At 38.3% G+C, this 19,447-nt stretch overlaps 1 protein-coding gene across 1 annotated transcript in view; it reads left to right on the top strand.

Annotated features, from left to right (window-relative positions):
• The window catches only part of DNAH11 (dynein axonemal heavy chain 11), a 355,283-nt gene that overhangs the window by 192,393 nt on the left and 143,443 nt on the right, over nucleotides 1-19,447 (top strand). The window contains exons 48-54 of the mRNA XM_063667481.1: nucleotides 210-312; nucleotides 2,565-2,804; nucleotides 5,075-5,236; nucleotides 5,507-5,700; nucleotides 9,255-9,417; nucleotides 10,351-10,474; nucleotides 10,892-11,034. Coding sequence (XP_063523551.1) covers nucleotides 210-312; nucleotides 2,565-2,804; nucleotides 5,075-5,236; nucleotides 5,507-5,700; nucleotides 9,255-9,417; nucleotides 10,351-10,474; nucleotides 10,892-11,034 — 1,129 coding nt within the window. The remainder of the gene's footprint in view (nucleotides 1-209; nucleotides 313-2,564; nucleotides 2,805-5,074; nucleotides 5,237-5,506; nucleotides 5,701-9,254; nucleotides 9,418-10,350; nucleotides 10,475-10,891; nucleotides 11,035-19,447) is intronic.

The raw sequence follows: 19,447 nt of genomic DNA, 5'->3' as shown, positions 1-19,447 counted from the left end.
TTGATTTTTGGCATCAAATGAGCTAAGTCAACTTCAGTTTTTTGAGCTTCAGTTTTGTTGTCTCTCAAATAAGTTTCACTAGGTCAACCTCACAGAGTGATTATAAAGATAAGGAGATAATCTGTGATGAAGCCCTTTATGAACTCTTAGATTTTGCTGTTTTGTCATCTCCAGTTTTTGGATTTAAGGTTCTGTTTTCTGTCTTTCAGGTATGATAGACAGAAGGTGATGCTTAAAGAAATCCACAACTGCCAGTATGTCGCCTGCATGAATCCGATGGTGGGCAGCTTCACCATCAATCCCAGGCTACAGGTAGGGTGTTGAATACTGCTCTCAAAAACTGTAGGTCTGTATTGTATTGCTTTCGAGTACAGATTAGGATTCCTATGGGACATCTTGTTAAGCACGTTTCTCGTGGCAGCTGTACCATATTTTACTCCCACTAACAACAGACGGGGGTTCTAATAAGCCTTTTTGTTTTAATTAGTAGACTTTATTTTTTATGTCAAAGTTTATAGCAAGATCAGCTGGCAGTACAAACAATTCCTATGTACTCTCTTAATGCCCCCACTTGTTTTACCCTATTATTAACATCTTGTATTAGTTACAATGATCAGCCAATATTGTGACACATTATTATTAACTAAAGTTCAGAGTTTACATCGGGATTCCTTCTTTGTATTATACATTCCAGGGGCTTTTGACAGACGTAGAATGACAAGTATCAACTGTTAACAGTATCATATAGCATAGAGTCACTGCCCCAAAATCTCTGTACTCTACCAATTCATTCCTCTCTCTTTTCCCTCTGAGTCCCTGATAACAATTGATCTTTTGTCTTTTCGTTACTATTATTATTGTTGTAAAATACATGTTACATAAAATTTACCACATTAACCATTTCAGGTGTACAGTTCAATAATATTAACTACATACATAATGTTGGGCAGCCAAGATCACCGCCCATCTCCATAACTCTTTTCATCTTGTGAAACTGAAACTCTACCCACTGAGCTCCCCTTTTTCTCCTCCCCACTTTCCCCTGGCAACCACCATTCTACTTTCTGTGTCCATGATTTTGACTATTTTAAGTACCTCATATAAGTGGAATTATCCAGTATTTGTCTTTTTGTGGCTGGCTTATTTCACTTAGCATAATGTCCAGGGTTCATCCAGTTATGGCATATTGCAGAATTTCTTTCCTATTTAAAACTGAGTCATATTCTAGTACATGTATTTACCACATTTTCCATAGTTATTCATTCATTGATGGACACTTGGGTTGCTTCCACACTTTAGCTAATGTAAATAATGCTGCTGTGAACATGGGTGAACAAATATATCTTCAAGACCCTGCTTTTAATTCTTTGGAGTGTATACCCAGCAATACAATTGCTGAATCATATCAGAATTCTACTTTTAATTTTTTGAGGAATCATCATACTGTTTTCCATGACAACTATACCTTATTTTATTCCCTACCAACAGTGCATCAGGGTCCCAGTTTCTCTACATCCTCCCACACATTTATTTGCTGTTTTGTTTTGTTTTTTGACAGTAATCATGCTAATGAGTGTGAGGCAGTATCTCATAGTTATGATTTGCATTTCCCCAATGATTAGTGATGTTTTTATGTGCTTTTTGTTCATTTTTGTATCTTCTTTGGAGAAATGTCTATTCAAGTCTTGTGTTCATGTTTAAATTGGGTTATTTTGTTGTCATTGAGTTTTAGAAGGCCTCAATGTATTCTGGATATTAATCCCTTAAGCACTGACATTTCCTCTGTTTCTATAAATTTTGCCTTTTCTAGAATTTCATATAGTGAGAATCATAGGGTATGTAGTCTTTCCAAATAGGCTTTTTTTCCCACATAGCTTAACTATGCATTTAAGATTTCTCCATGTCTTTCCATGGCTTGATAGTGCATCTCTTTTTATTGCTGAATAGTAGTCACTGTATGAATGCATCACAGCTTGTTTATCTGTTTATCTACTGAAGGACACCTTGGTTGCTTTCACTTTTGACAATTAGTAAAGAAGCTGCTATAAACATTTGTGTGCAGGTTTTGTGTATGCATATAAGTGTTTTAATCATGAAAACAGCAACAGCTACCACCAACATACATTCAGTAGCCTACAGTGGTTGCTTATGCATCTGGACTCAGCTGAGACTGAGCTCAGTGACTGCTGATCTTGGCTGGGCTCATCTGTGCATGTTAGGGATAAACTGTCAGTTAATTTGATGTGGCTTTGGCTGGAATGACTGTGACAACATGGCCCTGCTTTATGTGTCTCTCATACTTTAGGGCCTGTAGAGTTTATGGCAAAATCAGAGGCTTAACAAAGTTAGTAGAAATATACACCTCTGAAAACGACTGGCACACTCACTTCCACCTCATTCTGTTGGCTTAAGTAAATCACATGGCCAACCCCAGAGTCAGAGTGGAGCACTAAAAAGCTACATGGTAATGGGCCTGGATACAGGGAGGAGTGAAAAAATCAGGTCTTTGCAATTTTCTGGTACAATCATAATCCTTATACTCTTATATTTGTTTTTCTTTTCAGAGACATTTCACAGTGTTTGCATTCAATTTTCCATCTTTGGATGCACTAAACACCATCTATGGCCAAATCTTTAGCTTCCATTTCCAACAGCAAGCATTTGCTCCATCAGTTCTCAGGAGTGGCCCCGCTTTGATCCAGGCAACAATAGCATTCCATCAGACAATGATGTTTAACTTTTTACCCACGGCTATTAAATTCCACTACATCTTTAATCTGAGAGATTTAACAAACGTCTTCCAGGTACCTTGACTGCTCTATGTTATGCCTCTTGAGTAGAGAAATAATTATAATACTATGTATTAGCCCATTTTTTGCGTCACTATAGAGAAACACCTGAGGCTAGGTAATTTATAAAGAAAAGAGGTTTAATTGGCTTATGGTTCTGCAGGCTATACTAGCATGGCCCCAGCATCTGCTTCTGGTGAGGGCCTCAGGAGCTGACAGTCATGGTGGAAGGTGATGGGAAGCCAGCATTTCACATTTTGCATGGCAAGAGCAGGAGCAAGAGAGTGAGTGGGGGCATGTCCTCAAACTTTTAAACAACCAGATCTTGCATGAACTGAGTGAGAATTCACTTATTACGGAGGGAATGGTGCTAACCATTCATGAAGGATCTGCCCCCACGATCCAATCACCTCCCCCCAGGCCCCACCTCCAACACTGGGAATCACATTTCAACCTGAGATTTGGAGGGGGCACACATCCAAACCATTACCATACTGTTAACGGTGTTCCTTTATAAAACAGCTTAAAACTATGCTATATACTTTTATATGTATTCTTTAACTTTACTCATAAACTTCTCAGGAAGTAAGTATGGCAGGTTTATTATTCCCATTTCATCAATGAGAACGGTGCTTCTCTTCAGGTCATATGATGTCTTTGTCTGTGCTGCTGTGACAAAATACCTGAGATCGGGTAATTCAGAAATAACAGAATTTTATTTCTCACAGTTCTGGAGGCTGGGAAGTCCATGATTAAGGCACTGGCAGATTCAGTGTCTGGTGAGGGCCTGGTCTCTGCTTCCAAAATGATGCGTTAAGTGATGCATCCTCACGGGGCAGAAAGGACAGAGCAAATCGGGCAAATGCCCAGCATCCCTTTCATTAGATCACGTTGCCCTCATGACTTAGTCACCTCCTAAAGGCCCCACCTGTTAATATTGTCACATTGGCAATTAAGTTTCAAGACATGAATTGTAGGGGCCATTCAGGCCATGGCATATTGTGACTTGGCAGTGGAAGCAAAGGTAGATGTCTGGGCTCTTTAGATTGAGTGAGTGAGTGCTTACTGTTTTGAGTGCCAAGTAAGAAGGATAAATGATCATGTGTTTGCATAAGGCATTTATGTGTGATTTTAAACATATATTAAGAGAAATAGTAACTTTTAAATTGTTGTATCATTTTGGTTTAATATTGAAAATTACCTTGCTTACCTGGTAAAAGGACAGTGTTTGTGTATTTGGCTTAGGAAATTCTGAAGAGGAAATTGAAAGTCTGGAATTATTTTTTTTAAATCCAACTAATGTGGTCTACTCTGTACAGTAAAAATGGATGGTTGAAATTTCTTTTGTGACAGAGGTGGTATATTGATGAAATATGAAAACTCCATAGGAAATCTTGATATTTTTGTAACCGTCTTTTCAGTATCACTCCACAACTGCCTCAAAACCATAACACAGCATTAGGCAGTAGCTTCTTATGAACACGGAGCAATTCTTTTCATGTCTGTGTATCTAGCTCCTGCCAGAAAGATTGCTTAATACTGTGCTATTTAAAAGCAGCATTTTAATCTCAGAAGGAAAGGGAAGAGAGGTCATAGGTGAAATGGGATGAGAGGACTGCCTGCTCACCCTTCATATCCTGCCTGTCAGCTGCACCTGACACTACCAAATAATTTTTTAGCCATTCGCAACTCAATTCTCCACAACTCCCTTACTGTTCTCCTGTGCATCCAGAGTAAGCTGCCTCTCTCCATGAGGAGTGAGTGGATGTGAATCTAAGATACTGAAAGCACCATGAGTGAGCAGGGGAGTCACAATGTGTTGGTGCTAGACCCAGATCTACCCATAAAGTATGAATCTGGGTACTTGACTTTTGGTCTTGTAATCTTCATCTGTGAAATGATTAGACTGATATCAAGTGATTTTATAGTAAAAAAAATATGATTCTGTGACTTTCACGTTAGCTGTTTGTACTCTGGTTTTGTAAACTTAGTCCATTGTAAGGCTTAATAGGCTCAAGTACTCAGATGTGATATTTAGTGCCTGTGCTGGCACTTGAAATGGTCTCACTTGCATACCTAAAAATGGGTATAAGCGTACTAAAATTTTAAAATATTGCACTTATCGAAGAGTAAACCTACTTTTATACACAAACACGCACATTACTATTGATGATATTTCTTTTAACCGTTTGCTAAGTTCACGTTTTAGTTTAAAAAGTGTTAAACTTATTTGGCATGTCATCAACCTCTGAATTAAAGGTATTTTCCCCATTCTTGCCTTGTAGGGGATTTTATTTGCTTCTCCTGAGTGTTTAAAAGGTCCACTTGATTTAATACATCTGTGGCTTCATGAATCTGCCCGTGTTTATGGAGACAAACTGATAGACAAAAAAGATTGTGATTTGTTTCAGAGAAAAATGCTGGAAACTGCTTATAAATATTTTGAAGTAAGTGTATGAATGTCAGAGGTCACTACTTACTCCAACACCAACTGGGTATTGGGACTAAAGTTAGATGAGGATATGAGAGAAGTGCACAAGGGCTTACCTTTTTGCAATGGCTGTGACTCCAGAATACACTTGGTCTATGCTTGGGAACATTCCACCCACCTACCCATGCATGGGTCTGCAAGCTTTTCCCTTGCTAGGCCATGCTGCCTGCAGCTGGACCCCTGTGGATGGTTGACATGCCATATTTTTCTCTTTCTCATCCTGCAGGGTATAGATAGTCACATGCTGCTTCAACAGCCCCTCATTTATTGCCACTTTGCTAATAGAGGGAAGGACCCACATTACATGCCAGTGAAGGACTGGGAAGTGCTGAAGACGATTCTTACAGAAACCTTAGACAACTACAATGAACTAAATGCTGCCATGCACCTAGTTTTGTTTGAAGATGCCATGCAACATGTGTGAGTTAACTAGTGATGATGCTTTTTCACAAAAGGAAGAATGGCTGGATACCCACAACTGTCATTTTTCAATAGATCATACTAAGCACTCTGAACCATCAGTTCTTATCTGCTGTTTGACATATAATTTTAAAATATAAAAGGGTCGCTTTTTAATGTCACAATCTTAATAATGTCTTACATAGGCACACTGTTTTCTGAGATGCCATCATATCCATTATTTTACTGGAATATTAAGAAAGTGGAAACATAAATTACTTGTTCAAAGTCACATAGTTCATAAGGGACAAAGGACTAATTTTCATTGATTAAGCAGGTTTTGTTGAGTGCCAGATGGGACATTGCCAGCCTTTCAGCAATTTTGTGCAAATTCTTTAAAATGGGGGAGGGCTCATGCTTTCTTGGCAGAAAATTAGAAAAAGGCACTTGGATAGAGCCTTTGTTGGATATCCAACTGTTCTTGGATACAGCATGGCTGACAAGGTTCTCGCTCACCTCCTAGACCTGGTACCTCGTGTAGTGCACAGACTGTGCAACCATCTGCAGCCCCTCCTATCGGACATTGTTCTAGGTGCTGAGATACAGCAGCAGTGAACACAATCCATTCCCCTCTATAGTTGAGCTTACATGTTAGCGACGAAGATGGACATTTATAAGGACATGAACAACTAAGCAAGAGAATAAGCAAGAAAAATATCAGAAAGTGATGTGTCATGCCAAGAAGGAAAATAGGTTGATTCTGTGAGAAATACAATAAGTGAATTTCCAAAGAGGGACTGGGCGTCCCTGTGAAGAGGTGACATTTAAAGTGAGACCTGAATGGTAAGTAGGTGCTAAGCATGGAAAGATCTGGAGGAAGAACATTCTAGACAGAGAGCAGATTGCATCTGACCCTAAGGCAAGAATGTTTGAGATACAGAAAAGAAGGTCAGTTAGGCTGCAGCATAGAGAAAAATATAACAAAAATGGAGAGGCAGGAACTGGCCTTACCAATACGAAGTATTTCCTCGTAACCAGAATAAGGAACTTTGATTTTATTCTAAGTGCAGTGAGAAGTGGTTGGATGGGTTTTATCCTGGGGATGACACAGTTCATTGTCTGGGCTGACAATGACAGTTCATTGTCTGGGCCAAACAGCTTAACATTGCCACCGCTGTGTAGAAAGTTGATCACATGTTTACATCCGATACTGCTCTCCTAGTCCAAGTCACCTTCATCTCTCATTGACACCAGCAGGAAGACTTAAATAAGTGACAACAGCCGAAGACTTAAAAAGAAAAAGAAAAAAGAAATCATTGAAAACAAGAAGAGGCTGAGTGTGGTGGCTCACACCTGTAATCCCAGCACTTTGGGAGGCTGAGGCAGGAGGATCACTTGAGGCCAGAAGTTTGAGACCTGTCTGGGTGACATAGTGAGACCCCATCTCTACAATTTTTTTTTAATGAGCTGGGTGTGGTGGTATGTGCCTGTAGTCTCAGCTACACAGAAGGCTGAGGAGGGAGGATTGCTAGAGCCCAAGAGTTCGAGGTTGTAGTGGGCTAGGATTATGCCACTGCACTCTAGCCTAGGCAACAGAGTGAGACCCTATCTCTCAAAAATAAAAGACAAGAAGAAGAAAAAATCCAGAGAAAATAAGATGTGGAGAATTCAATTTTTAGAAGAATTAATCTTTAAAATTTTCTTAGGCCCTAGAACCTACAAAAATTGTAGAGCCCTTCCTGTCATCACAACTAAGTGTTGGTAGTTTTATTGATCCCTTTGCAGTTGTGATCCTTCCTCTGATTGTGCAAAGGAAGTTTCAGTTGGAATCTAAAACCGTGGTGTTAAATCAACTATTAGTAATGCTGTCTCTGGTTGGGTTAATATACAGTCACTGTGTATGGGCGTCCTGGTTCAGGTGAAACAGAAACCTCCCATTGATACTGAGGAAAAGAGTTTTCCCATATAATCCCTCAATACAGAATTTCCAGTGGCCTAAAAGGTAAGGCTGTTTCTTTGATCAGGGATTATGAGCTAGAAGCTGATTTACTCAGCATTAGAGGTGATTTAAGAGTGTCCTTGAGTGTTATAGAAAGGGACTTTGCCACTTAGTGAATCTTGTGAGGTTAAAAGCCTCAAAGCATACATTAAAATGAAATGAAAACCCTGCTTTATAGCTTGGGGTATCTCTCATGTCAGAGTAATTTTATAGCTTTCCCCAAGGTTGTTTTGTTGTGTGGTCATGTGAAGTAAAATTTAATGTGATGACTGAGCTTGTAAAAATAACCTGTCTTCTCTGTTATTGGAGGTTTTCAGAAAATGTTCACATGTGCTGGTCCTAATATAAGTGATCCCAACTTAGTTTTTTCAAAAAGCACTATTTAAAACAATTTATGCAGATTATTCAGGTTCTGAAGTTTAAGTTCTTTTCAGAAAAGCAACCTAGACCAAAATGATGGCATCAAATTTGGGGTGTTTTACTATCTACATGCTTATATTTTGTTCTGTTGGTTTTCTTAATATTTATAACATAATTATGAACTATTTCTTCAAACCCATCTTTTGCTAAAGTTAAAGTGAGTTTATTTATAGCTGTAAAATATAGCATGATATAAATAGATTAAGCAATCAGAATGCCTTGGATATTATAGAACAAGGGATTAGTTGGCCTTGGTGGAAATTTAACTTTGTGGTACTGAGTGGCTTCAGCAAATTATTCTACAATGGTGTAGTTAGAAGGGAAGGCTTTAGTGTGAAGGAAGCAAGAATCACATTAAGAAACAAGTGCTTGATTTGCTGAGTAAATCACATAGAGAGATCTGTTGGTCTAAACAAATCCATTCTTTCCAAAATAATTCTACAGCAAAGATTTCTGGCACAAGGCTATTCCCCCTTTGATGTCCTCATACTTGGGTGCTGATGTGGAATTTGGATCTTTCTTACTAATCAAAATATTTTGAAGCCCTTAACACAAGGCCTTTGCATATATTTTCTTTTTGGACTTTTGGTGGTGATAACAAAGCACTAAGAGAATCCAAAATGTTATTAGCATAGGATGATTTGTCATGGGAGCAGTTCAAGGGTGAGGGTGAAGATAGCATCTTTGTTTGATGGGGAAACAAATGAACAAGGACTAGAGGTTTCCAGTAAAAACTGGAATTTAGTCTCTCACTGTTTATCTAAAGAATAAACAAAACAGATATGGGCCAGGCACGGTTGCTCATTCCTGTAATCCCAGCACTTTGGGAGGCCAAGGTGGGTGGATCACTTGAGATCAGGAGTTCAAGACCAGCCTGGCCAACATAGTGAAACCCCGTCTCTACTAAAAATACAAAAATTAGCTGGCCCTGGTGGTGGGTGCCTGTAATCCCAACTACTTGGGAGGTTGAGGCAGGAGAATCACTTGAATCCGGGAGGCGGAGGCTGCAATGAGCCAAGATCGTGCCACTGCACTCCAGCCTGGGCAACAGAGCAAGTCTCCATCTCAAAAATAAATAAATAAATAAATAAATAAATAAATAAAAACAAACAGGCATTTTCGATTTTGTGCCATAATGGGCGCTTCCTTTCCTCAGATGTCGCATCAGCCGGATCTTACGAACCCCTCAGGGCTGTGCTCTCTTGGTTGGAGTTGGGGGCAGTGGCAAGCAGAGCTTGTCCAGGCTGGCAGCTTACCTTTGTGGCCTTGAGGTCTTTCAGATCACTCTGACCGAGGGCTATGGAATCCAGGAACTCCGGGTGAGTAAAGGGGACAGGCAGTTCTTTTGACCCTTCTGCTTGGCAGATAAAGCCAAGGCTCCTAGTGCGCCCATGTGGGCTGTGACTCCCAGATTTGGCCAAGGCCTCCCCAACCATGGGAGAGCAGGAGCTCTTTAGAGCAGTAATTGACCTTTGGCAGTTTTGCCTTTATGGTCAAATTAGTAATAATAAATTTCTGCAAGTTTTGTGTAGGTTTAATAACATGTAAACCTGGCTCAGAAAATATTTACTTAAATACTTGCTTACACAAATGTCTTTCTGTTAATCAAACCTGATGCTTATCGCTGTTAGTGTTCCTGTATGATAGGTTAGGGAAAAAAGACACTAACTTCACAAGTGAAAATAGATTTCTTCCACATTGGATAAGAATAGGAGAAGAAGATGCAATAGGAATAACATGTTCAGGAAACTCTCGTGTGTTTTTCAAGCTTTGCTCTTTAATAACAATAGTACTTACAAAATAGTACCTGCAATTTGTGCCAAGTGATATTTTAAGTTTTAAAAAATCACATATTTTTAATATTACTAATGAAATAAATAAAACCCATTTTCGATAAAATAGGACAGTTGTTAAAATGAGCAGACTTCTTTTTACGGCAGTGCCTGAAAAAGGCGTCACTGAATTCACTTGTACAAAATGAGAAAGGAGTTGGTGATCTGCAGCCTGTTTTCATCCCTCTGCTACAGTAAGCCAGAAACACGACACTCATCCTTACAAGTCAGAAATGGAGGTGGTGTCACACTGCTGTCCCCTAGAATGGGGTCTCTCAGAGAAGGAATATGTAAACCAGGGAAAGGCACCCCACAGTGCTATGGCAATATAGTTACTGAGTTCTCCCCAGCACTCACACACATCCTCTCAACGCCACATCAGCATTTTAACAAAACATGAATGATGGCCTTTCCTTACAGGTAGATCTTGCCAATTTGTACATCCGAACTGGAGCCAAGAACATGCCCACTGTGTTCCTGCTGACAGATGCCCAGGTTCTAGATGAGAGCTTCCTCGTGCTGATTAATGACTTGCTGGCATCAGGTGATTAAACCAACACATTTCTTGAAAGATCTTCCCCAATGACAAATTATCTGTAGTTTCAGTGAACTTTAAAGAGAGAGAATTCATCTTTGAGATGTTTGCTGGGCAGTCTTTGGGGAGAAACTTATAAACCTAACTAATTTGAGGTGTGTTGCTTTCTTAGTCTGTTTATGGATGAGAAGGCCTTCAGTGAAGTAAATGTTATTCCTACACGTACGGGTGTAGAGGGTGTGTTCATCATGGCTTGTCCTCAATGTGTTGTATGTCTCATAAATAAAGAAACATGACATTTCTGATTTTAAACTCTTATCATTTATGCTGAACTTTGTCTTGTAAAACATTTCAAACGTTTAAAAGTTGTATGTAAGATTTAAATTGCAATGATCTTTTAGTGAATCTACTCATTCTTTGGGGCAGGAGAAATCCCAGATCTGTTCAGCGATGAAGATGTGGACAAGATAATTTCTGGAATTCATAATGAAGTTCATGCTCTGGGCATGGTGGACTCCAGGGAACACTGTTGGAAATTCTTTATGGCCAGGGTGCGACTACAGCTCAAAGTAAGAAATACTTGCTTAATTTGCATATTAGTTAAAACCTGCTATTGCAACTATCTGGTTCTATTCTGAGTTTTTTATTATGAGTTTGAATTTCAGTAATGCATTTTGAAAGGACGTGTGCATTTTTACATGCCTGTATCTGGAGTGTACCTTCCTAAAGTGTCCCATGATGCTGGGCTCCTGCAAAGCATTGCTGAGCGGTGTGTGCAGTCCTCAGCTGAAGTGCATGTGGTCTGTGCCCTTGAGGAACTTACACTATTATAGAACACAGGAGACATCACAAATAATTATCATACAATATAAATGTAAACAGTGCTGTGGGATTACAGAGGAGCGCAGCATCCTTCCTCACTGGAGCTGGTCATCCTGGAGGAAATGATGGGCCACATGTTTGGCATGGAGAAGAATTCAAGGGGAGGAGCTTTCAGGGACGGGAAATGGCATTTATATAAAGGTCAACTGCACGGTACATATTTGCAGAAACCCAAGTTACCTCTAAAGGCCTGGAACATAGAGTTCTTACAGGGAGAGTGAGATCAATAAATCTGGAAAAGTAAATTGGAAGAGATAAGAGGTTTCTAAATCATGAAGTGAGTAGTGAGGAGAGTTTTGAATTAAGAAAGTGATGATGATGTCAGTAACTGCAGGGAAAGGAATTTAGAAGTAACACTCAGATGGGCCGGGCACAGTGGCTCACGCCTGTAATCCCAGCACTTTGGGAAGCCATGGCGGGTGGATCACCTGAGGTCAGGAGTTCAAGACCAACCTGGCCAACATGGTGAAACCCCATCTCTACTAAAAACACAAAAATTAGCCAGGCTTGGTGGCATGTGCCTGTAATCCCAGCTACTTGGGTGGCTGAGGCAGGAGAATCACTTGAACCCAGGAGGCAGAGGTTGCAGTGAGCCAAGATTGCGCCATTACACTCCAGCCTGGGTGACAGAGTGATAGTCTGTCTCAAAAAACAAAAGAAGTAATGCTCAGAGGTTCTGAAGGATTACCCCAGTGTTCTTCCTCATTGGCTGCTCTGTGCTATAGTGTATCACATAGGCAGATAATATAACCAGATAATAGATTAATAAAGGTCAAGTATCACAAGAAAACAGGGAGAGCCTCCAAACTCATCAGGAAGCCAATTTAAGAATGCTGCTAGGGAAAATTCAGGCTTTCTAGTATGGAATGGTTAGTAAACTAGGAAAGCTGCGACTTTACTGTTGCTTCTCATATTGTTATGCCTGTCAAGTTAGTGGCAGGCTGCGGCAGCTGTAGAGCTGGAGTATTTAAGGATAGGAGACAGGGACTGGCATTGGCCCTGAATATGCCTTAGATTGGAGGTTAAGGAGCAGAGTCACTAAATTTCTCCAACATTCTGCTATTTCAAGTTTCACATTAATCTTACTGAGCAATTCTGGGCTGAGGTTAGAAGGTTAGAACTTAAGGTTCAGTTGCCCAAAGAGCTTTTTCCCCATCAAAAATAGGACTAAGAATACATTTGTCAGGTAGTAACAAGGCCAGGGATTTCTTCCTGTTCCATTGTGATATACTAGAATCAAATTTTCTTTATAGAATGGGAAAACAAGTACAGTGTTAGAATTTGAGGTAGTAATAGTATAAATCAATGGTTCTCATAATCTGTTGCTCAGAGCTGCAGAATCAACATCAACAAGAAACTTTTTAAAAATACATTTTCTTCAACTCCAAGCCAGACCTCCTGAAGCAGAAACTTTGGGTGGCCCCAGAAATCTGTCTTAACAAGGCCTCCAGGTGATTCAGAGGCTTGATGAAATTTAAGAGCCGTTGTTATAAATAGTGCTAGAATGAACATTGTTTGTATATATCTTTCATGCTCAACTTCGCTTGCTTCTACAGGATAAATTCCTAGAATGGATATTGCTAAATTCAATAGTTACAGCTTGTGGTAGTTTTAAAACATGCCTTCAAATTTTTAGATGCTCTTCTTACTCGCAGGTGACATCTAGATCCCCTCTTCTTGAATTTGGGTGGGGAGCTTGTGACTGCTTCAGCTAATATCCAGTATGGCAGAGGTGATGCTGAGCAACAACTAAGGCTGAGTTATAAAGGGCTCAATTTTCTATTGGATTTTACATATTTTTGTTTATAAGAGTTCTATGTAGTTAGGCAATTATTCTTATATATATGTCTCATGTATATTTTTCCTATTCTTTTGTTTGTCTTTTAAATGTACTTATGGCACATGTTCGTTTATAGGTCTGTAACTTTCCAATTTTTTAAAGGTTTACATGTTAGATTAATCAGTGTTTTCCTTAATGGATCCTCAGATCCATTTCTTGTAAATTTAGAAAAGTATTTTACTCTTCAAGATAATCTTTTTTATTTTTTATTTTTATTTATTCACTTATTTATCTTTTGAGACAGAGTTTCACTCTTGTTGCCCAGGCTGGAATGCAATAGCATGATCTGAGCTCACTGGAGCCTCTGCCTCCTGGGTTCAAGCGATTCTCCTGCCTCAGTCTCCTGAGTAGCTGGGATTACAGGTGCCTGCCACCACACTTGGCTAATTTTTTGTATTTTTAGTAGAGACGGGGTTTCACCATGTTGGCCAGGCTGGTCTTGAACTTGTGGCCTCATGTCCACCTGCCTTGGCCTCCTAAAGTGCTGGGATTACAGGCACGAGCAGGATAATCTTTACTAGAAGCAGTCGGAACTCAAATTGAGCTACAGTAAGAGAAAACTCAACAGTTTCTTAAAGCCTCTCACAATAGTAAGTCCAGACTGGCTCAGTATTACCCATAGAGGCCCCTTAGAAGAGATGCTGGTCTCATCTTTCCCTTCTGCCTGCTTTCATCATGATGCCTCTTGCCTCCTGATCACTGGTGGGTGCGGTATGTTCGTGTTCCAGGCAGAGGGAAGGAAGGGGAAGAGGACCTCGAGACTCTGTACCAGGAAACCTAAGCTCCTTCCCCAAACCCTAAGCTGATGTCTTACTGGCCGCAAATGCTTCCCATGCTGCCTCCGGCTACTAAGGAGTCTGAGGGAGTAAATACTTAATTTGGGGACATTGCTTTTATGAGTACAATTTGAAACGGATTTTGGAATAGTTTTAAAAAGGAGCAGTATCAGTCATTTCAGTGCCTATATGCTTTCATGCTCTTTAAAACTTTTCTACCTCTGAGATATATTTTTTATTAAATATGGTAAAGTGTGAGCTGAGAGGTTTCAGGTTATTTTTCCCAAAAAGATGTCTTCTTGTCTAAACAACATGTATTTCTTCCTTACCAGCTTCAAATACCATCTTTAGTGTATGTCCAATAGCCATATTAATTGTGTCTGTTTCTAAATTCTCTGTTCTCTTTTCTTGTTAACTCTCTGCTACTGATTTCACCATTGCACTATAAATTAGTAAAGCTTTATCATTTATTTTCATTTCCAATTGCTCTTTCTTGTTAAGCTTTTTCTACTTATTCTCCTGTGTTTATATGTTTGGATAAGCATTAGCATCATTTTGTCAAATTCTATACACACTCCATGTCAATTTTGATTGAAATCATGCTGAATGCTTATTTTATATTAGAATTTAATCTTCAGGGTACAATGTCTTTTATTGCTTTTATAGAAGGATTGTTTCATAAAGTTTTGTAACGGTGTATTATTTGTATATAGGAGAGCTGTTGATTTTAAACTTTATAATCAGCTACCTTACTGTCTCTCTTATAGTTTCTAATAGTTGGTTGATATCATATAGCCTGCAGGTAAAGATATTTTGTCTTTCCTGCTATTCTGTTTTTCTGTTCTCCTCCCTCATTGCATTGGTAAATATTGCAGAACGTTAAATAATTTTGATAATAGTAGGAATTGTGTCTTGATTCTTACTCTAATGGGGATGTGTCTAATGTTTCACTGTTAGGTCTTATGTTGGCTTTTGATTCAGAATATGTATCTTGTCAAAGAAGTATCTACCTAGTAAATTCGTTTTTAGCATCTGTTGAGATATGTATATGTTCTTTTTCCTTGGACTTACTAATATTCATATAATACAGAATGATATACAGAAGTTTTACATTTTTATATTTTTATATCCATCAGCCTTTTTCTTTGTTTCCTTTGGGTCTGTGTGTAGGCAGACCTTACTGAAACTGAGATCAGTTTTATATTCATCTCTATTGTTGTCTAATCCTTTTTATGGTCTCATTTTTTATTTAACTCAATACAAGATGGAATTTATTTTTGAGTTAGATGTGGATAATTCTCCCCCTCCCCCATCATCACAGGACTATTAATTGAATGACCTATCTCTTCCCTACTAAAATGAGTAGGAAGTTTTTTTGTGTGTTTTTGTTTTGTGCTGTTTTGTTTTTAACATCAAGTAGAAATAGGATATCTCTGTCAGAAGAAGGGATCCCACTTCTGATCCCCTTTGGCCTTGTCACTTAGTTTGATCCATCCTGTGGAAGGCTAATGGTCAGCACCAGGGCCTCTTTACCTTGAGGGAGAACTATTATGGTAAAAAATGAGTAGTCTTTTAGCCTGAAAATACCAGCTTCTTTCTTTTAATTTATGTATATTACCCCCACATCCTTGGAATTTTAAAGAATTCCAAATTACTCTATGTTATTTTCAGATATCATGATATTCACCAGTGTGTACTAAAGACTCAGAATTTCTGATGAGCTGATATCTCCTTTGCATAAGTTCCAAGCCAGGCATCATGGAAAGCTTAATGTGTTACAGGGGGTTGGTGAGCACACCTGGCAGGTCGAGCTAAATGATGTGAAGTTGCCACTCCATTACCCATGCTCACCACCCAAAGTCAGCTCCCACTTGGAATGCAGAGACAATGAGAACCTGTTGGCATGCAAAATGTGACCTCTGAATCCCAGAGGGCAGTTCCCATTAACAACCATCAGATGTGTGTCCTTGGATTGCCTCAAATAAGCCAATGAATAGCAATGCCAAATGCCTTCTCTCCTTCACATTTGTCTATATGCATCTTTTCCCACATAGTTCTCATCTTGCAGCTAGAATATAGAACTTTCATCTCCTCTCCAGTGGACCTTAGTTAACCCAATAACTTTTCTTTCTTACTTTCCTTCCTGGCCATATGATGCTGTAGGGCAAAGAACACTTGATTTATGTAGCAGCTCCTGATTCCATCCCAAGATTTTAGATATTTGCCTCATTATCTAAGTAAATATATATAGATATCCATTTCTGATAATTTAAAAAATGTATGCTCATTGTAGAGAATTTAAAAATACAAAACCATATGAAAAAAAATTTTTTAATTACCCTTAATAATATTGTCTAGAGATAACATGTTGATATCTTTCCTCTCAGTTTTCTATGTGCACATAAACATGAAGTATGTATTCAGAACTAAAAAAATTCTATTTACATCTCACGCAATCTTCTTTAATTACCTTCCCATTTGCCTTTCTGATTAGAAGGCTTCCATAGGAGGTAAAAATCAAATGATCAAGAATTTGGTGTATGGAATGAACTATTTAACTGAAATGTACTTTATTCCAAATAACTTTGTAGAAAATGTCCTTTATCCATTTATAGCTTTTTCCAAATTTCCTGTTGGTTTGCTGTAACTTCTTATTGTTGGTTATAGGAGCACTTTATATAATGGATATTATTTATATGTCCAGAATGTTCTGGTTTTAGGTGTTTCCAGTTTTAATTTATCATAATTCTGCTAACTTTGTGATGACCTCCTGTTATACATTCATGTTTATTAAAAATGTTAAATTTTTATTTTGTGGCTTTCGTGTGTTAAGGCTTTTTTAGGAAGCAATTTTTGCACTCCATGGTTATAAAAAATATTATTCTGAATTTTCTTTAAATTAATTTATAATATTTTTAATGCTCAGCTGTACAGTTTTGTGTAAATTATAAGATGGCTTTCCTACTGTTCCACCCCTGAATACCCTCTACACCATTTATTATATAATCTCTCTTTTATCACTGATTTGAAATGATGTTTATCTCATATATTAAATGCCTAAATATATAAGATTCTATTTGGGGCTGTCTGTCATGTCCCATTAATTTGTTCCTGCATAATTGCCATACTGCATAATAAACACACATAATTGGTGTGTTTATTATAGCCTTGTAGTATATTCTGGAATTTAGTAGAGCAAGATCACCTTCCTTTTCTACATTTACTTAGTTATTTGCACCTTTAATTTCCTGGATTAACTACGAAATCAGTTTGATGACTTTTTAAAAAATTCAATGAAAATTGAATTTTGGGGATAATGGATATAATTACAATATTGAATATTTTTATTCATTCCCCTACACTGTTTTTCTTGTTATAATTTAAGGTTTTTTCTTGATAGTGTGAGTTCTTTCCCAACACAAAGGATATTTTTCCAGATATCCTTTGATTTTCTTACTCGTTTTTATTCTGGCTGAACTTTAAAATCACTTCACTTTGCTAAATTCTGCTAATCCTGTTGGGAATTATTAGAATCACCTAAAACTTGTTAATGAATGTGGGAAGAATTAGCATCTTTATAATGATTGACCTCTTCCAGGAATGTGGCACGTCTCTTCCTTTAGTCAAAGTGTCTTTAACTGAGCTTTGAAAAAGCAGCTAATTATCTTCAATTCATTTTACACATTTCTCATTAAGTTCTTTTCTCAATATTTTATAGCATTTTCCACACCTGCCAAATTTCTAACTGATCATTGTGGACATAAAAGAAAGCCATTGGGTGGAGGGAAGGAGGAATGGATGGATATTTAGTTATGTATTTTACCAACCAATTCAGTGCACACATTAATTCCACTAGCTGCTGCATTTTGTTCTTTAGAGTTTGCTGAGTAGACAGATCATCTTTTAATTTTTAATCCTTTATAATAATTACCACTTTCCTATATCTTGGGACAGCCATACTTTCTGAACAACATTTAAAACTTTTAAGTAAATATAGTGATCCTCTTTATTCGTTTATTTATTTATGTAATGGGAATGCCATTAACTTTCCATCATTGAGTATTGGATGAAGTGTTGGCCTGAGGTATTTTAAATATTATTTTTTAGGAAAAGGTGTTGCAGTTTATCCTATCCGTTTTTATTTAAACCCCCTTCTTTTACCTTCTTTCTTCATCTTGGCCTGTTCTCCTACTATGGATTTCTATTATTTTCGTTCCTTCCAGCCTTTTGAGAGTGCTATGCAAGTTTTATTCCTTTCTTCAGGTTCTTACATTAAATCAACTTCAGAGGGATTATCTGCCTTTCAATCTGCAGGATGCTTTTCTGTTTTCTTGGTTTTATAAAGTATTTCTTCCTCTGGCTCCACTTAGGTTTCTTTCCTCTTTGCACAGTAGACACAGTAATTCACAGCTAAAGTTTGGCGACAGACAAGGTGGGTGATTTCCTCCTGGCTCACACAGTGTCATGTGCAGGGACCTGAGAGTCTCAACAAAAAATGTCAAGCACCACTTGTACGCAAGCAACAGATTAACAGACACACACATGGCATAAACCAAAAGACTTAGTAGTAACGCAAGTAATTTTCAGGGTATGTTTCTCATTTTGTGTAAAAGCTCAACTACTCACCTGGCCAGTGGAAAATCAGATAGTGCAGAACCTTGTCCTTGCAAGATTGTAAAGTTGAGTCTCTTCAAACCTACCTCTGGCTGAGGAGGAGAACGTTTGGCTTCTTTCCCTTATGCAGATAGCCATCTCGACGGCTTCATCCATGAGAGTGGCACTCTTCACGCCTCCTGCAGCACATTCTGACACATGCACTAATGAGAAACAAGAAACACTCTAACAACTGGCTTGCCCAGCACTGGTTCCAGAGCTCTGTAAGTCTCTATGCTGCCAACTGTGTTTTGCTTTGCAGGACCACATCTCTCTGGATACAGTGCTCTAGTCTCTGTCCTCCCATTTTCTGTTATTATTAGACATAAGTAGAATGAAAAGAACTTTAGAGAAAGACAAAAGGTGCAACCTTGTACTCTGTATCTGAGGTTCACCCTCTTTGAGATTAGATAAAACAGCAAAACCTCAAAAAAATTAGGATGCAAATATCAATGTTTTATTTTACCCAGAAAAGTTTTTTTCAAACTGTTGGATATTTACTCATTCATTTAGCCATTCATCACTCAGCAAATATGTACTGAGTGCCCGTGATGTGCTGAGTCCTTGGAATGTGACAGGGAGCAAAGGCTAACCCAGCCACTGCCCACCTAGAGCCACCTCATTCAATCCAATAATCACACACAAAAAGTAAAATCACAACGATGTACTTGAGAGATAAAGGTTATGTAAGATAACACAAGATAAAGGTTATGTAAGAGAAGATAAAGGTTATGTAAGATAACAGAAGACAGGGCAAGAAAGATGTCACAAAAAAGTAATGATCAAGAAGAGAATTCCCAAGAGTGAGTAGAAGTCTTTCCATTATTTTAT

This window comes from Pongo pygmaeus, chromosome 6 (genome assembly GCF_028885625.2).
Source record: "Pongo pygmaeus isolate AG05252 chromosome 6, NHGRI_mPonPyg2-v2.0_pri, whole genome shotgun sequence".
Classification (NCBI taxonomy): Eukaryota; Metazoa; Chordata; class Mammalia; order Primates; family Hominidae; genus Pongo; species Pongo pygmaeus.
The sequence above is the reverse complement of the archived record's forward strand: the minus strand, read 5'-3'. Positions and strand labels throughout refer to the sequence as shown.